Raw genomic sequence first — 20277 nt, forward strand, 5'->3', positions numbered from 1 at the left:
TACTCAATGGGACCTGGCCCCAGTTTAAACAATGTCCTGCATACATTTAAAAACATCCCCAACTTATTTAGATGGGCAAGAAAATCTAGGTATGACAGCAGCTGTCTGAAGAACATTGCATTTTGTTGGAACTGATCCTTGTCCCAGAAACTTTTCTGTATAACCATGTAATGATGATGAGCTTGACATGACGTCCAAGTAAATCACCATGGACTTATCAATATGCAGAATGTTAAACTCCTATTTCCTCTAGTTTTCAGTGAAACAGAGATATTGTTGGCAATCAGGATCAGAAAGTCACATGCAGAGCTGTCACAGCATTGCTGCAACCCAGGGAAGCTGGCATTTGGATGGAGTCCATGCTCCTTTACCAAATCTTACCTATGTGTACTTGAACAAGAATCAACATAGCTATCACCAACTTAAGCGATTAACTGAGAGTATTAAACAGAAATGTGTGAAAGACCAGATCCAGAAATTTCACATGTTACCATGCACACACAAGAAAAAAGTTATTAACACCTTTTGTATGACAACTGGTTGGGATGGTAGATAGAGAAAGGGATGTTCTGTTGAAAATGTAAGGATTCTTTCAGCGTGATTTTAACCTATTTGCAGGAATTGTGCTTATGATGCAATAGAGGTAGGCTTTTCAAAGGAATTATATTCATTTACAGGCCCCATGACAGAGCTGGTACATTGAAGCTATATACAAAAACAACAACAACAACAAACTCCAACCATTTCGTTTTCTGTGAGCAGTGGGTTTCCCCCTACCCTCTCCTTCAACTGAGTCACAGCCATCACAACTTCTGGCCAGATCTGGACCACTTCCAGGAAGAGCTGTAGCCTCTCTTTGGCAGCAGAGTGGATAACATGGATGTAGGTAATAGCCTGTATCACACCCAGGTTGCACAGGTCTCTGTCTGTCTGCCTTGCTGCATTCTCGAGGGCACTACTTAATATCTAGATAAATATAGGTAGATATATATAAAGAGAGAGGAAGCTCACCTGGTTATATAATTTTACATTAATTTCAAACTGTTTAAAAAGCTTGAAAACTCACATCAGTATCATTTTTTTAATATGCATATGTGTTGACTCCGTTGACATGAGACTGGGCTACTGTCTGTAAGGAGAGTGGACATAAACTTTTGAGGCAATGTCAATATGTATATTACTTGTAGTATTTCAAAATGATTTTAGTTAATGAAATCTTCCATTAAAGTAAAAGAGATTTAACACTTTTGTATACCAAACTTTGACAACATATCTATTGTGTCACAAGAAACTGTGCATTCATTTCAGAATTCTATTTAGCACAGTTAAATTTGTAGGTTATCAAGCTTTACATCAAATACAAACTATTTCTCTCCTTATTAAGGGAAGTTTGGGGATCTACACACCAGATTAACGTACAGGAAACAGGTGAAACACATTTGGGATTACACTTTGTCAGTAAAGTACAGATTCTTGTACTTTTTATTGGGTCCCATCAGAGATTTGAACCCACACACTCAGAGTTAGGTTCTAATAGGTACCTGACTCTGAGAGTATGGGTCAGAATTTTGGATGGGACTCAACCCAACAAAAGGCACTAGAATCTGTACTTTACTGAGAAACTGTAATCCTAAATATAATATGTGTTACATCTGATCACTTTCTACTTGTCATTGTGCATTCAGGAAACAGATGAGGAGGAAAATACACAATGGTTCTCATGAGCAGGGAGACAGTAAACTACAATGCCTACCTCACACACATCCATACTCCCAGGATACATCGTATGTAGAAAATCTCTGAGATATGCTTTGAACACAAAGGTTTTCTCCTCTTCATCAACAACTGATGAAAGCACTTCCCCAAATGCAGTTTTGCTAATGAGGTCACTTACACAGGTCAATAACTCAGTGGAATCTGAAATTCCAAGAGGAATCAGAGGGAAATCAGTTCAAGTCATATCAGGAATGCTGAAAGAGTTAAACACACAAGTTTCTGTAAAACTCTGGAAATGGGTCATCTGATGCACACAAATTACTTAACTTAACATTAGTCTTTCAAATAACGTCTCTGAAGATGATGTGACATGTCACCTACTGGAAATTAAATACAAATCAGGCTACGAACATAATGTGAATTAAACATAAATAAGATGTGCTTAACAGAAATGAGTGATTGATCTACCTTCATCCACTGACCGCTCTGTATTCTCTGCCTCTGCAATGGCATTTCTTATGTCTTCAAAGAGAAGCCAGAAAAATGGCATATGCACAGCAAAAACCTGTTTGTTGACTCCCAAATGATGTGGCACAACTTCACCCTGGCGGTGTTGATTCTCTGGGGCAATAATGTTTTTACACTGGTAGTAACATACTTTTGTATTGTCAAGCAGGGCAAACCAAAGTCTTCTCTTCCATGGTGCTTCTTCTGGTAAACACAAGTCAAGATTTCTGTTGGTGTCTAGGAATGCCACAACTCCAGCTAATATTGGTATGATCTTATTCTCCAGGCACTGTGAAGTGGCACGTCTAATAACAGAAACAGTCATTGCACTCACATTGAAAGTTTTGAGTTCCAGAAACAGTTTAGTATATTTAACATGAACTCTCTGTGAGCCTTACATGTGACATGTGTTGCAGAAAATTATGAGCTTCTAATAAAATTTGATATGTTAAACACTATTCAATGTCACATAAACAATTATATGAAGGTCAAAATCATTAAATCAGAACATGTATAGACCCACAACCAACAACACCAAATTTCATTCAGTGACTGTATTCAAACCCATGCATCATGAATGGTCCTATCTGACAGATGGCCAAGGCAAGATTATGCTTTGTCAGTTAAGATGGATGATCAACATAAAGAAGTTGATTGAATCAAGATAATTCCCTTTCAGCATCTCTAGTTCATAGGGAGTGATTTTCAAATTAGTCCTAGGCAAGATTTTTTCCCTCCTGAAAGGTGGGACAAGCTCCAAAAGAAGAACCCTTCAGCTCTGCCACCAGCTATGTTACTTACAGCAGTGGAAGAAGTCTCAGGCCTACTGCATCAGCTCAGGCTGTCACAGAGCTAATAGACGATTTAAGGACCTTTACTATACACAGAAGGGATTCTTCTACTAGCAATTTCTTTGTTGTGAAGAAAAGATCATGTGGTAAAGACGTTTGATTCCAAGTTAGTCAGTGCTACATACAGGGGTCTGTCATTAAAGTTACCTCCTTCAATGATGTTAATTAAGTCATGGTTAGTCCTTACAGTTCACTGATCATGCCATAGGTATGCTAAGATTCTGTGATGAGCTTCTTGAGTTGATTGTTTTGTGCTTTGCATATGATCACAAACTCAAGTTATTCTGCGTTATGAATTCCAAACTTTTTCCTATTGGGGTACTGAGTGAGTTTGATGTATGTCTCATTGTTCTAATTATGTATGATTCTGCACGCACCTCCATTATGGATAAATGCAGTATGTGAGATTAAAAAATGTTTCAAAGTTTATTGATATCTAATGAATTATTTTTTTTACATCTCACATTGTTTACTCCTTCATAACTGACTGCACCTCAAATTCCTAGCCATAAAAGAGAAGATTTGCATGGGGGACAGTGCTGGCCTTGCCAAGAGCTGCATGTTTGTTAATGCTTCTATCTTACTTAAAGGTCACATGCAACCAAAAAATCAAACATAATTGAAACACAATTATCACTTATTCATGACATATAATATACATTGCTGGTTATGAAAAAACATAAAAACAAAATTATAAGAGTACAATCGCAAATCAAAAGTGCAATATTTTGTACTTGGGTTTACTTCCATAGAAACAAAGCAGCCGGGATACCGAACCCAGTCAGAGCGGGTGGGTGTGCACTCAAGCACGGCTGGTTCATTTGCAGATGCCCTCACAGCTCATTGTGTGTGTATATAGAGATGTTGGGTTTTGTAAATACATGCTCATTTTTTGTGTATAACATTTTGCAATCAACAGACATCATAACATGTCATGTGTACAAGTATCACACCTGCCTGTCTGTGTAATTACATAATGTGACAGAGACCGAACTCGGGCCATAAATCAATGCGTTTTGTTTATGGTGTATAGCCTGATAGGTGTTAAGTTCAAATTGCATGTGGTCAGTGATTGAAATTGTGTATTGAATATTGTCATTAGCAGATGGGCAGGCAGACACATAGGTGCCAAAAAAACAGACATTGAGTTTTGTCTGTGACAACCACATATCTATATCACAGTTAGAAATTCTGTCAACGCTAAATAATGACATTGCTTTTAAGTATCGAACTGAGAAAGTGTCTCGGTAAGAAGAACGTGTGGTGAAACAAACAAATGAAATCATATAAACAGTTAAATCGGTAATCTACTGTAATAACATATAAAAAAGCTCGCGCCTGTGAAATATCAACAAGACATTAGAAAAATAGCTCACACCAAAGCCTTCACCGAATATTCACCAGACAACCCGCTTCCATGCTCCGCGAACCTATTTCACTGCGCATGTGCTATGAGCACAGCCCAGCTGCTGAAACCACTTCAATTCCTCCCAAGCGCTTGGGGAAAGTTGGTGAATCGTTTGAACTACGATTTCCCGCGGGGTTTTTTCATCGCGTTATTTTTCAACTTTATAAGTTGAATTTGCATGTTTGATGATTTGTTTCAGTAAGTCCACACCGAAAGGTATCAGAATCTGCAAAGTTGTGTTTTACATTGCATGTGACCTTTAAGCAATGTATTGTTAATTGTTAACTGGTTTCCCAGTGCTATTGCAGTCCAAATCCCCCTATGCTTCTCAATTCTTATTCGGTTAATCCCTTGCTGGATAATGGTGGTAGAACCTACACTGAAATGTCACTCCCACTATATCAAAGAAGTTGTTTATTCATGTATGTTATCTTTCCTCACTGCACTAACTTCTAAATGCCTCCCAAAGATGTTACCTGTGAAATAGCAAACCAAAACGTTATTTTAAACACAAAGAATACACTAGAGTCACTGCCATTGACAAATTCTCTCTATATAACTATACATCAGCAGAGATATGAAAGGGAATGACTGGATTGAAGGAAGCAGGATTGTGCTGAAGACTTGTAGAATGGTTCGTTATAAATGAGTTGTGTTTGTTTGGGTGTCACAGGATCGGGAACATGAAGAATGCTCAACATTTCATTTCAACTCAAGAGTGTGGTAAGCCCTAATACTTTCCAAAGTGTTACACTTTGAGAGAGAGTAGTTTGGTACTAGTAATTGTTTTTGTAATACATGATTATTGCCAAGTTTGAAAACATACCTGAAAGTTCCTGCTTGTCTGACATGTTCTTGCTGAGCTGCTTCTTTAGCAAGCCAGTTTGAGGGCAAAAACCTGCTGTATAATTTTTCTTTTTCCTTCAGAAGGCAGATGATAAGTTGTGACAACCCTGTCATGAACAGTCTGGCATCTGAAAACAGTAAAACATATCTACAAGAAACGATTCTCTTTTATTTACCAACTGTCCATGGTACCATACTAAGGGTAACAGACCAAGACAGTAGATGATTTGGCATTTAAGAATGTTCATAATCCTACACATCACAACAGTCTGACAGATCACTCTCAGATATTAGTTAATAATCAACATGAATATTGAACTCTGATTTATTCAGAGCATGGCTGTTGATCAGTATCAATGTTACCAATTTGGTTTCTCCATACTGTCCTTTATAAATATCCATGATATTGGCTTTCTGCAGGTTGCCATAGTCTGAGGCAACATAACAATCTTTCACACCTATGCTCAGGCCAGATGAAAACAATTACAAATCCCAGAGTACTTTGAGCAAATGTTACATTTTGGAGAGAAAACCTGACAACAACTGAATACATTCATTCACACGGTAGTTTCAAACTTACATCATGTATAATGTTAAGTATTACATGGAACATTTTGGCTTGAGTACATGAAATCAAACAGAAGCAGCACAAGTGTTTGCCACTGACATGGCAATGTCCCCCGCCGCTAAAGAATGGAATATTTATAACATAATTACTACTTTTTATTTTTTGGTCACATACAAGATGCCTGAAATGACTGGTGTCTGCATAATCACCCAAGGTAGGCTGTCAACATAATTGAAGACATTGGGTGCAATTTTTTATGAGATATCACGTTTCAATAAGTTTGAAAAGTGGTCAAAGTTTCATTGTGACCTTGAACATAATGTCAAGGTCACCCAAATCCACTAGTGTCTGCGTAATCCCCCAATGTAGGCTGTCACCAAATTTGAAGACATTGGGTACAACGGTTCATGAGATATCGCGTTAAAAAGAATCATACAGACGGACGCCGCTGAATACATCATACCCCGTTCCGCGTTGCAGCGGGGGACAATAAAACCCATCATCACTGATCCCTGAATATGACAACAAAACCTATTGAAAGTATGTGATTCAAGCATAGCCACATCATTTATCACCGCCACCTATGATACATTTGTTATGGCGACAGACAAACAGTGAAATTCCAAATTCTAAACCTGTAAAGAACAAACATAATTTGAAAAGGAATTTTCAGTATCTATGTTCTAACACACTAAACTGTAAACATTATTCTTATACAATCTTACCTTCATCATCTGTGTTGTCCAATAGTTTCAGAAGTATTTCTATCCTTTTGGTCGAGCGTTTGGTGTCCAGTTCTTCATCCCTGATGAGAGCAGCAGCAGGCTGGATGCAGGGCAAGAGCAGTTTTTGGAAGAAGGGAGCAATAGAATGTTTCCTTTCATCTATTTCTAGCTCAACGTCCTCAATTTCAACCATATCACCTCTGTGTTTTTCATTGTCTTCCCCCAGATGTTCATGTGACAGTTCCAGTCTCTGATCACTGGCATTCTGTGATGAATTCAATCCTAACAAGTCTCCACGAGCCCCTGGAGCCTCTTGTCTTAGGTATAAACTATGTTTCTGCTCCAATGACCTTGACTCTGCTTCTTGATGTTCCTCTGCGACTATTTGCATATTCAAATTTTCTCCATCTGGTAAAGGTTCTTCCCACAGCAGGTCATGCTCAATGGTTGTAATTCTCTGCTCCAATGGCTGAACACTTGTGGGTGGCATATTGCTACTCAGTCCCTCAAAAATAGATGCTGGGGAGTATTTATGTAATTCATTCATTGAAGGCATGTCTTGTGTGGATTGTCGTAGTTCATCAAGATGTAATGAGTGCCACTTTCCAGCCTGTAATACAGTTTATTCAAATAATTAGGCCACTGTCCTGCATAACAGTTATATACATAATTTACACTTTTGTTCTTGAGTACCTAATAAACAGATTAATCACAATATACACTTATGTAATCTTAAATACTTATCTGTATATACTTATGTTATCTAGTGTAACAGAAAAGTAAAAAAGTCCCATGGTATTGTAGCCAAGAAGTACCAATAGTTCCACCATATACTGCTAGTACACACCGATTGAAATAGTTTATAATTATGTTCCTGAGTGTATTACCTTGATAGTGATTTTCACATCTGAACAGCCATGATACAACAGGAATCAACTCATCAATAACTGACTGTAAAATGCACTGTTTTCACGCCACATGTTACCTTAAAGTCATCTTAAGTGTATGAAGATAACACCCAGAATTAAATGTAAGCCACATCTTCATCCAGTAAGTTTTATGAAATTCAAATCATCAAGACTAAGGGTGTTATTTTGAATTTTGATACCAAGTGTTTGAGTGATCTTGGTTTCCATGTCAACCAATCACATGTCAGCAGTACCAGCAGCACAGAACTTTACAGGTATATTACACTGTCCATACAAAAATTAATCAGGCTGAGACACTCCAGAAATTGCCATATGAGTAACATGACCAAGTAATTCTAACATATGCTATATTTGGGATTATACTTTCTCAGAAGTGAGTGAGTATGGTTTTATGCTGTTTTTGGCAATATTCCAGCAATATTCCAGCGAGGGACACCAGAAACGGGATTCACACAATGTACCCATGTGGGGAACCAAAACCCGGTGTAACAGGCCAAACTTTCCCCCCTGGCCAAACCTTCAATGGAGAAACTTTAACTAAATATTCAGTTTTTACTTGGACGTCCATATCCATTCAAAATTTTATTCCCTCACTCATGGCTTTAAATATGGCATATACGTTTGGCATCCACAGTTGGAAGCAGACGTAACATCAACACAACAACAACAACAACAACAACAACCTAACACAATTTATATATCAAATGCTATATCATTTATCATTCCACTATAGTGACTTATTCTAAATTCAAAAGACAAGGTTTGGTAAGGGGTATACCATGGATATCTGAAACATATTTCATTCACCAAAAGTGATTATGGATTAGTAAACAAGCTTATGTGAATAATGTTCCATTACATCTATACATAAATACAACAAATATGAGATAATAAACAGCATGATAAGAGACCAAGCAACCTGTGTATATTACATCTTATTTACCCATCAAATGTGAGATTAAATGTTTACATCTCATGGTGATATGATTTGGACAGGTGAAGAACTAATGCAATGTGTCTTCATAGGAATGGCGGCAGGAGCAGGATGGATTTAGAGATACATGGCGTTCAAATATGTATGCATTCAAATCAGTACACCCAGAATATGTGCACCAATATTTAAGTAAAAACTACTGCCAGTTTGATGTTTTAACCACTAGGCTACACAACCACCCCTACTTTCTCAGTTAGTGTCTATGCAGTTGGTTGATGCATGTCATGTCACCACAAATGTCAGCTAGCCAAATCCTGTTAGTTGCCTTTTATGACAAAAACTGGTAGCTGAAGACCAATTCAAACTTGGATCTTATGGGTCATGAATGAGGTACCATATAGTTGTGGGATCTGGGTCAATTTTGAATATTGACAAAGGTTTGAAAAACGTATCAATGATAAATTAATGACCATGACATATCATACATACCAATAAATAATGTCGCATTTGATTTTACTCAACGCTACTACTATTCCAACTAAATTGGACTATTCCTGACAAATTCATTTGAAACAACTGATACAATTGGAAGTACTACATAAAAAACAGTATAAAGTGGAAAATGTTTACTTGGTTTAAAAATGAAATCAAACACACATCCATGAAACAAACCAAAAGGAACAATAATTGTATGACATTTAAATGTTAGCAAATGTAAGAATTAAATTTTGCTACCAAAATATTTTCTGCGCAAATATCAATAAATATAAAGCAAATAACTAACTATCCAAAATGTTTCTAAATCTGCAAGAATGAGGTTTATAATACTGTTGTATTTAAGTTTACATGACCCAAACACTGAGCCACAGCCATACAATTCTTTGAACCATTTCACAAGAGATTGGAAGAAAACCTTACATGATCTTAAGAGAATCACACATGCCAAAGTTAAGTTTTCTCAGTCTCACAATTTTGGAAAAAGAGGTCTACAGAGAAAAGAGGCATTTGTTTGATAACATAAGTATATATTATCACAATACATTAAACATTGCTGAGGAGCAGCAGCCCTAATCAGGTCAAAATACCTATTTTGGTGGCCATGATAATTGATCTCAAATCTCTAGAAGTAATTCAATCTTAGGTGAATAATAGTGTTAAATTCTAGGTTCACTGTTCCAGGGGTTTCTGCAGTGATGATGATGAGATATTGAGAGAACTGAACAGAAGGATCATAATACATGTATGAATATCAAATCAAGTTTCATAGGTCCAGTTGTTTCTGAGGTGAAAATGTTTATGTCATGCATGGCATGATGAATACAAGGGAAAAAAGGCAATGACTACACTACATATATGACACTTGATTCATACCTGAAAACCAGAAAAGCACCCTCCAGCAATATTAGGCAGTTGTATGATGAAGACTACAGCAAACTGTCTTGCATCATGCAGCTCATCCAGAACACAGTACTGGGCACTCCTGATGAGAGACTGGTTCCTGTCTCCAGATCCACACTGAACTAGCAGCAGTTTCTGACCCTCTTCACTTCGCTGAACAAAGTTTCTGCAATTTGACAAGATTAATAGTTTCTGACCCCTACTACACACAGTTTACTGTAAACATTCAATAAGTTCTGACCTTCTACATTTCCAAAGATCCCAAAACTGGAATGAATTTATAGTGAAAGGTAATCTGTTTGTGAACATTCAAATGGCAATCCTGTATTTGAAATACAACACAAATCAGCACACTCCTTTATAACCAAAGACAAAACAAACAAGCAAACAATAGTCATGCTGTTAGTAGTAATATCTTATAGTTGCCTAAATTGATAATCTGGCTAAGGGTGCTACCTAAAAGTCACCATTTAGAGTTATATCAGAGCAGCCCTGAAGGTATAAATCTGACCAAAGATTGCAAGTGTTTGGATTGTTTTTGAATGGATTCAATAGCCATGTATTCTCTTCTTGTGACACACTTCGGGTGCTGCCTACACTCGAATTAATTAAAAAAGTTGCAATAGCTGAAGACACCTACTTGATCTGCTGTGCAAATTGCTGCTCTGTGTCAAATGACTGCAGTGTGAGCAGGATGATATTGTTGGGAGTCACATTTAGATGTCTGCCCAGGTCCTCCTTTTCCTGGTCTGTCAGCAGCTTGGAGTGAGTTGTCACCTGTATGACAATAAAGATTCAATCAAATATACAAAGCTATGAAAACAACAATTACCAAAAATCTAAATACATTAAAAAAGGGGGCAAAGCATTATAATCGCTTGATCTATAGTCTGTATGTGTTTACTTTATATTGTTACCACTGGAAAACTGTCCCAGTCTATCAATATTGCCTATTAGTCTATCAGCATATGAATTATTCAAGCTGATTATGTCAAGTAACTCAAAGGGCTGTGACGTGTGGCAACTGGTATAGAGTGTGTAGATTGCACAGCTGAATATCTGAGGGCAATGGTGAGGGAGAGTGTGAACATGCTGGACCATGTCCTGGAGCTGTGAAAGGAACTCTACTCAATCATGTAGCAGATGGTGTGGGAAGAAACTCATTCCAGGCTGAATGAATAGGCCTCAGCCACATGCATTCTAGCTGTAAACAGCAGATCATCTTGCATGTGAACATGGAACACTTGGCTATCATTCTATTACAGTCAGAGAAGTGTGGATCACGCTGCTCCTCAACATGCTTCTGACACATGTGGGATAACAGCCTCTATTGTCATTCGACAAATTTAAATGAACAAATCATTTGACTGTTTCTCTAAGTCTAACTTGAGGAGATCATTTCTGTTGAATCTTTCCAAATACAAGAGTAGTTATAGAAACAATATCATGGAGTTGGGATTCAGAGCTTTGTATTTCCATGCCAGGTATACAACATCAGTCTACATCAAACTTGTTGCCATAGAAAAGGAAAACAACAACATATTCATAAGACCTCTAAATACAAAAGGCAAGAGCTGACAGCCTGGTCTTTCTGTGTGCAAATTCCATGAACAAATGCTTATTAGCTTTAGAGATATAAACCAGAAAACATGCATCTTTCAACAGTCAGTGTCAGACTTTTCACCATGGACATGGGAACAAGATAGATTTATATAATTTCCTACACAGTATAAAGCACAATTTTGGCTCCTGAATATATGTCCCAAGTTTGGATGAAAAATATTTAAAATTTGTTTAATTTGTTTCAGCTAATTCCACCCTTTTTTCCCATGGAAACGTGACTAAATATAATTGAAAAATATATCCATTCATTTGGTTACCTCCAATTTGTTTTGAAAAACGGTGAAGGTTTTTAGGTTATGATCCATAAACAAAATGACTATGGCTGTTAATTATAACAATTAGACATGTGTTTCATAATTGTCCTACCTGAGCTTGCAAAGTGAAACATCCCATGTCCAAGATTTTCTTTTTAAGATACTGGTAGATGTCATCATGTTGCTGACACTGATAGTAAGTTCTGTGGATACTTTCAGCTTCAAGATGGAGTTTCTGATCCGTCAGTCTTTCCACTGAGGCAGGAGTGGCACACCACAACAGTATCTCTTGACATTCATTGAAAATCTGTACCAAGAAAATACATAATATAAACACGGTCTATTAGCATAGGGTTTTGAATGAAAACGGAAAACAATCACAGTAATCTGAATGTGCTTCATGGATGAATATACAAGTAGATGATTGAATAATTATATTGGAAAGCCATTGCCAATGAAAACTTAATGTGAACCATCTTTTCTGAATATGTCACTTTATACATGATGCATAGAAATTGTCTCACTCACATCCTCATCCAAGGCCACAATATGATCCCTGCCCCAAACTTGTATCACAATGGCTGCAGCTGTGTCTGGATGGTAGCCCATGAAGGCATCTTCTGGAAGGTTCTCTCTTTTTCTCCTATGTTAACAAGATGTACTGTACTAGTACTAGATGTGCAGAAGTTCGATTTTAGTGATATCCCAGATAGCATTCGGACGCTGGCCCAACGTTGGCAATGTTGGCAAAACCATGGCCAACGTTGGGCCAACGTCTGAATGCTATCTGGGATATGGTGAGGTTCTGCTAAACAAGCCAATTTATCTTAAAGTCAAATTATTCTTTGGTCTTATAGCCTTATTAGTCATGCTACAATATACTTTTATGTGTTTTAAAATAATACTTGTGATATGATTCCAAATAAAGTACTAAATAAAGGAATTACACATGGTATATTCATTAAGAAGCAATATAGCACTCACTCTCTATCTTAAAAACACTTTAATGTATATTTATCTCATACACAAAATGACAAGATATTCAGTTAAACAGTCATGTCTCACTTTCCAGAAGTAAATGTTCTGGCAGTTACAAAGTCCACAGCCCACTGGTTCAGTTCCTCTGCCAGTTTCTTCTGCTCGGGTGACATCATGTTGTTAAGATCAAGGAAGTGTTTCTCCAGACGGTTGATCAGTGGGATCGGAAACTCATCATACACCTTCTGCTTCTCTGCTACAACAATCAGTCTGGAAACAAAACTCTGACATGATTAAATTAGAAGTGGCATGAATGGACTGCTACTTGGTAACAGGTCATTATAGAGAATGCAATACCAGGATCAGAACATGTGTTTGTGCAAAATTACATGAAGAACTAGTACCGGTATTATTGTAAAAAAGATTTGGTTCCCCGCTGGTAAAAGTTCCGGCGGAACTTTTCATTCCAACATTTGTTCCTGTAATAGTGCATGCGGAACAATTATTTCGTTCCGCACACACAGAATTTATTCCGGGTAAAGAGGAACTTCCACACACATCATAAAGTGTCTAAAAGAGGGTTTTGTTTGTTGGGGTGGTCTTAAAAATTGTGGCGTGGGGGGAACGGAAAGGACAAAAACATTTTCCTGCGGTATTTGTTCCATATGGCACAAATCATGTGGCTATCAAGAAGCAAATTATCATGTGTGAAAGTTACTTAATTTTTTTTATGAAAATACATTGTAGATTCCCCAGAATGCGAACTGATGATTCTAACTGAATCTTGTGTTAAAAAGAGTTCAGTAATTATGTAACCAAGTTACCTTCATTAATCAGGTTACAGTCAGTAGCCAGGTTACAGTCAACATGCAACCAAGTTACAGTCAGTCAGTAGCCAGGTTACAGTCATTATGTGACCAAGTTACAGTTGGTCAGTAGCCAGGTTACATTCAATATGTAACTAAGTTAGAGTTAGTCAGTAGCCAGGTTACAGTCAACATGTAACCAATTAACAGTCAGTCAGTAGCCAGGTTACAGTCAACATGTAACAATTAACAGTTAGTCGGAAGCCAGGTTACAGTCACTATGTAACCAAGTTACAGTCAGTCAGTAGCCAGGTTAGTGAACATGTAACCTAGTTACAGTTAGTCTGTAGGCAGATTACAGTCAACATGTAACCAAGTTACAGTTAGTCAGTAGCCAGGTTACAGTCGACATGTAACCAAGTTACAGTCAGTAGCCAGGTTACAGTCGACATGTAACCAGGTTACAGTCACTAGCCAGGTTACAGTCAACATGTAACCAGGTTACAGTCAACATGTAACCAAGTTACAGTTAGTCAGTAGCCAAGTTACAGTCAGCATGTAACCAAGTTACAGTTAGTAGCCAGGTTACAGTCAACATGTAACCGGGTTACAGTTAGTCAGTAGCCAAGTTACAGTCAGCATGTAACCAAGTTACAGTTAGTAGCCAGGTTACAGTCAACATATAACCAAGTTGAAGTTAGTAGACATCCCGGATGTTGACAAGTTGGATGAGTCCATTTTGCATTCAATAATGACTGGAATAGGTTAGGCCTACGGTATTTGTTCCTGTTCGACGGAATATTTGCCGTATGTGCGAAATTTTTATTCGTGTCATCCATTCTCAATTTCACGGCATTTATTCCGAACCGGAACATTTACTACTCGGAACTAAATCATGTTTACATTATCACTGATATTTCACAGTCACAAAATGAAAGAAGCAATTGTCATTAACTCTATTCCATCTGTTTGCTTTCATTGACCTCAGTTCCATTACTCTGTAAATTTCCATTTACAAGAAACAGAAATCTATTAAAAAATATGCAAAGCAGCATCCTTGCATCAGATCACGATCTGCTGATCATGAGTTTAAAACCCATGCATGATCATGATCCTTGTATCGCAGCACCATACAACTATCATCAATGTTACTTTACACATTAAGATAACCTATATAAAATTCTGTTCAAACCAGTGTTGAGCAAACACCTTCAATCAGTAAGCAAGACTGCAACAAGTATTAGCAGTTAAACCCCTGTAAATATAGCACCTACTTGAATTTCTGATGAACTCTGCACTTCACTCTGTGTGTGCCAAGCCCAAGATCAACAAAACGTTCACCTCCAAGTCGGGCATAGTACTGAAATCACAGAAGCGTTTGCAAACCAAATATGTTAAATGATCAATACAAACATGGTAACTGACAATCACTAATGATTATCAATAATAATATAATGTTGCCATTCATAGAATTTTGAACTGATAATTAACATATGGTGGTATCTCAAAGACAATGTTACCTTCATTCAGTACTACTTCTTTGAGAGGCATTTTAGAAGTTGTAAAGATGAAGAAAAACCAAGTTCTGTTCATTTACATACAATTGTAAACATTGAACAAAGAGTTCTTGAAAACAGTCTTACATTAGGGTTGCCAACTCCCATACTGAGGACATAACTGAGATGAAGCTCCTGTCTGCTAGTCATGCAGAGTTGAAATCAGCAATATTTGTATTAAATAACAAGTGAGCATGGCTCATTAATATCCCAAACATGTACTCCAACACCAGCTAAAGAACAATTTTGGATACATTGATGACTTAATGTTTGAGCCAGTTTCATGTAAAAAGCACAAAAACATAACATAGTTATGGCACACTTGGTCAGATACTGTACAATTGATTTGAGACTGATTAATATTTTGACCTTAGATTATTTTGAAGAATGTTGACATATTTGTATATATATCTGTATATTTGCACTGACATTATCTAACGGACATCTTCTAAATAACAATATCTTCATTCTTGCCTGACAACAGTACAAAAATCTGTATTGAAAAGTCGCACTCACGAAATAAAGAAGTTGTTGTACATAAAACATGACTATATTGTAAATAACAAGTTTCTCTGACCTCTGGACTTTGCGTCTTTGCATTACATGTATACTTCTAACCTTAATGGCAAATACCATATCTTATACATTGGGAAAAGGTCCTTGAATAACTCTCTAGAAAATTGGATGGAAGTTGTTACCAGAGAGACTTTCTCATTATTAGGCAAGCAGGCTAATGCTTCACACTGGTTGTCACTGATGACTATGTCTCAGACAAAGAGCATCAGACAAACAGGTAACTGCATGATATTACAGATCACACAAATGTAAGTCCAAAAACAGCTGTAGTTTAAAAAGAATTCTAAATATGAACATCACAATTTGCACTGCAGCTCTCCTATTATTATAGAAAGTGTCCACCAGGTTTGAAAAGAATCTACACAGTAGTTTTCAAGTTATAGGTTGCACTGATAGCTGGATGGAAGGTTGAAAGGAAGTCCCTAGTATAACTATATACCCCCACCCATTAGGTCAGTGATATAATTAAATATTGTTTAGCAACATATTACCTGACTGAGACACTATAGCAATGGCGATACACCATTTGAACTCACATGGTTCAAAGTGTGCATACTCCTGTTCACCTCCACAATGTGAAATTAATTTTTGATAAATTAATATTTCCAAGATTAGGGGATGCCAAGTTAACTGTGATGTACATTTTAGACATTTTATGCTACCAGTTACATTGGGGATTCCCCATGAAAAGTAGGTTGGGTAAAAAATTGTGGATATCTCACTTTCTTTAATTTTGTATAAACATGAACAGGTGATGTGATCAGCAAATATACCAATCAAATCACCAGAAATCCCTAAAATTAAAGAGTAAGAACTTCTCTTTGAATTTATTCTGAGAAGCCAAAAATAGTGATAAATCACCTGGTTCAGTGCATCATAGAGACTCTCATACAGATTTTCCAGGTTCAACAGAATGACTGTGCTGCCAGTCTCCATGCACACCTTGATCCTGTTGATGTTCCGACACACCTGTAATACAATTTCAAATATACTAAGAAATATACTTTAGAAAAAGAGCTTGAAGAAATACAGCCATACACATTGATTACCATGACATAATCTGGTTTATTTGAAGATTGTACAGATTTGGAAAATGATGTCATTTCATGCAAAAATATTCCGAATTTCACTTTTCCTGCAATACCATGCATACATCTTGTTTATGGAATTGAAGAATTATGTTTTGCTAGTCCAAACACTGACTTTCCATCAGTATCTTGTGTAACCTCTCTGCACTGATTTAAGATGCATCCTCATTCCTTGGGGCAATCTCCAGATTTGATTCTGAGGAACCCTGTTCTATTCCTCATGGAAAGCATTAGTCAATTCATTGACAGTCTGGACAGGTGGGTCTTTCTGTTGAACACTATGGCCTAAAATATCCCACAGATGTTCAATGGGATTGAGATCTGAGCTCATGGGATGGTTTCAAAAGCATTCTGTTGCAACAACTGGGTGACAGCACATACTCCGCGAGGAAAGTCATTGCCATTTATATAGATTGGTCTAGTGGCTTTGTTATCAAAATATCTGTTGATACCAAGGCCCATTAAGGTTACCACAAATGGTCTATCTTGCAACCTAACGAAATGCACCCCTATACCATAACTGACCCTTCCTGAAAGGGAACCATCCCCTTAATATTGTGGGGAACCAAAGCTGTGTTCCTTTGTCTCCAGACACATGTACGACCATCTACCATGTGCAATAACAAACGACTTGCATCAGAAAAGTGAGCCCTCCGCCATGATGCAATATTCCAGCGAATATGTTGATTACACCAGGCAAGTCACGCAGCTTTGTGAACTGGAAACAGCTTTTATACACTTGATGGTTCTTCTGGCCGTATATCCTGCTGCTTCCAGCCAATTCCTGGCAGACCTGTAGGAAATGGCTCTCCCTGGTAACCACTGTTGCTTTAATGATGTGCTTGAGTCCCAAGGAATGTCACCTAACATGTCTCAACAATGCTCTGTCCTCTTATTGTTATCTTGGAAGGTCTTCAACAAGGTTGGTTGCCTTGTGCTTGTTCAAGAGTCTTGGAAGGATTGTGCCTAACTTGATGTCTAATCTGTCTGAGGGACATTTGTCATGAAGATGTGCCATGACAATTATGGTACTGAAAATGCAATCCATTTTCTATTGGTCACAGCTACCTTATGTGAACATTGCTTTTGAAAACTTGTCATTTTCCATTTTTTCAACAAACCTAAATCCAAATGTAGTCAGATAAAGTGGCCAAAATTTCACGTAAATAAAAAATAGAAATAGCTGAAAGACAAACTAGTTTCCACAACAAAAAGAAGTCAATCTGACCTGAGTATATTCCTGGTCCTTGGGAAAACTTGAGCCAAAGATTACAATGACTTTGTGTCTTGCTAAAATCTCTTGCTGCAAGATGCTAAGAGCTCCATAGTTCTCTGTCAACAGCAGCAGGTAACGGCTCTCACTGAATGTGAAAAACATTTTGATCAACACCTGAACTCTTAAATGATGGAAGCAATTTGTTTGTACTTAAAGTGCTGTAACACCAACAGTTGAAGATGTAAAAAGACACAAATTAAAAGTTGTTGATATCACCAGTTTTCAAATACTTTCTGCATTTATAGTATTAACAGAAAAGAAATGAAGCCATAACAAACATCTCAAAAGTGTTTATCTACAACCATAATTCATTCAATTATTTCCTATAGTTCCACAACAGAGAAGCATGGTATACTAATAAGCCACTAGTTATCATTATTAAATAAACATTCTGCATGTTGAATTATACAATACATAAAGACAATAACTAAATGTTGACCTGCTTGCAATGTCAGTAGACAGACCAGCCTCTATAAGTTGAATAGTGGTTGAGTCAGGATCATCAACATGTTTCTGTTTAAGAAAACAACAAGTTGTCAACTATCAATGTATCAAATGTAGTATTTGATATTTTATACAACCATTACCATTACAGTCATTTTTTTTAACAAAGGTTGTTTGTGAAATACTATAACAGCACAATGTAACATTACTTTCAACCACTTTTAAAATATAATGTTTTCCTATAGCAAAGTAGCAATAGATTCATTATTTTACCTCTTCATGCTTTTGAACTGTAGTGATGCTGTCCTTGAACACAACAACTGGGTCCAGGTTGTCAAGGCCACCAAAGTTCCTCTTGATAGCATGCTCTAACTGATGCCAGCAAATGTCTCGATCATGTTTATCAGCAAAGGCATAAACCATCTTTACAAGGCTGGAACATATCAGTTTTCAGTCAGCTACATTCAATCATACTGTACTATATATATATATATATATATAGATATATATATATACAAACATACATACATACATACATACATACATATATATATATATATATATATACATTAATAAAGGATCAAATGATAAAAAGCACGTGTAAAGAAATGTTTCTCAGAAATAAGAGAGCTAAAAGTGTCATCATAATGTTTAATGTGTTGACTGATGTGACATATCGTGACATACAGACAAATCATTCAAACAGCACCACCAAACATCAGATGTACAGATCAAACCCCAAAATGAAAATGACAAACATGAAGCAGTCGGTCATTCAGTAGCTTGTGTAACCTCCTCGCACGTCCAAGACACAGGTGCACCTTGTTCTCATGTTCCTTATCAAGTTCATAAAGAAAGCTTGCGGAATCGCATTCCATTCCTCTACTAGAGCACTGCGGATTCCAGGGAGATTCACTGGTGCTGGGTGACGTGTGTGCACACGTTGACGGAGTTCATCCCAGGTATGCTCAATTGGGTTGAGGCCTGGTGAGCATGCCCTCCACTGCATCCTCTCTACATCCTGCTTCCTAAGGAATTCCATGACAATCCTGGTCCTATGAGGCCTAGCGTTCTTGTCTTTTAATTAAGCATAGTTTGCAGGAATGGTACTGCTATAGGAGCCAGAATCTCGTCCCGATAACGCTGTCTAGAAGGATTACTGTCAACCATGTGCAGTGGAGTACGTCCAGTAGGAGTTATCCATGCCCAAACAATGACCGCCCCCCCCCCGCCAAATTGGATATGCATGGCCACATTTGCATCTGTGATCCACTCTCCATTGCGACGATAAGTCTCTGCTGACCATCATGGAAGGACAAAATGAATCTGCTTTCATCTGTGAAGAGCACACGAGACCATTGACATTAATTCCAGCGGCCATGATGTCTACTCCATCGCAAATGCACCTGCCTGTGGGGTGGTGTTAGTGGTGGACGAACGTACACTGTTAACATCGTTCTGTCTGCAGATCTGCTGTGTTAAGGAATCTGTTACGTAACGCAGTTTAATCATGTGCCTATCATCTCAGACTGTTGTGACTCTGGGGCGACCTGGACAATGTGCACATTCCACAGACCTATTGGCTTGAAACCTCTGCACCAATGTACCAATTGCACTCTGGGCTCACATTAAAGCGGACAGCAATCTGCCAAACCTGAACACACTCTTAATATGCCTCTGAGACATCATCTTAATGCACAGACAAAATGGTGAATGGTGGGAACAAGAGAGGTGGGGACCACCAATACTCCAAGTAGCTTACTGTAGGGCAACTCAAACCGTGTCATTTCTCAA

The 20277-nt window shown here is 37.6% G+C and overlaps 1 protein-coding gene across 1 annotated transcript in view; it reads right to left on the minus strand.

Moving 5' to 3' along the window:
* Window positions 1-21: 21 nt before the first annotated feature.
* LOC124265542 (E3 ubiquitin-protein ligase rnf213-alpha-like) overlaps window positions 22-20277 on the minus strand; it is a 142665-nt gene continuing 122409 nt past the window's right edge. The window contains exons 44-58 of the mRNA XM_046700327.1: window positions 18757-18916; window positions 18479-18552; window positions 17992-18124; window positions 16537-16644; window positions 14818-14903; window positions 12825-13007; window positions 12288-12402; window positions 11872-12066; window positions 10523-10659; window positions 9856-10048; window positions 6622-7231; window positions 5309-5456; window positions 2185-2528; window positions 1754-1917; window positions 22-966 (exon numbers count right to left, since the gene is read on the minus strand). Coding sequence (XP_046556283.1) covers window positions 706-966; window positions 1754-1917; window positions 2185-2528; window positions 5309-5456; window positions 6622-7231; window positions 9856-10048; window positions 10523-10659; window positions 11872-12066; window positions 12288-12402; window positions 12825-13007; window positions 14818-14903; window positions 16537-16644; window positions 17992-18124; window positions 18479-18552; window positions 18757-18916 — 2911 coding nt within the window. The 3' untranslated portion in view covers window positions 22-705. The remainder of the gene's footprint in view (window positions 967-1753; window positions 1918-2184; window positions 2529-5308; window positions 5457-6621; window positions 7232-9855; window positions 10049-10522; window positions 10660-11871; window positions 12067-12287; window positions 12403-12824; window positions 13008-14817; window positions 14904-16536; window positions 16645-17991; window positions 18125-18478; window positions 18553-18756; window positions 18917-20277) is intronic.

This window comes from Haliotis rubra, unplaced genomic scaffold (genome assembly GCF_003918875.1).
Source record: "Haliotis rubra isolate DU_JTF1 unplaced genomic scaffold, ASM391887v1 Scf983, whole genome shotgun sequence".
NCBI classification, from domain to species: Eukaryota; Metazoa; Mollusca; class Gastropoda; order Lepetellida; family Haliotidae; genus Haliotis; species Haliotis rubra.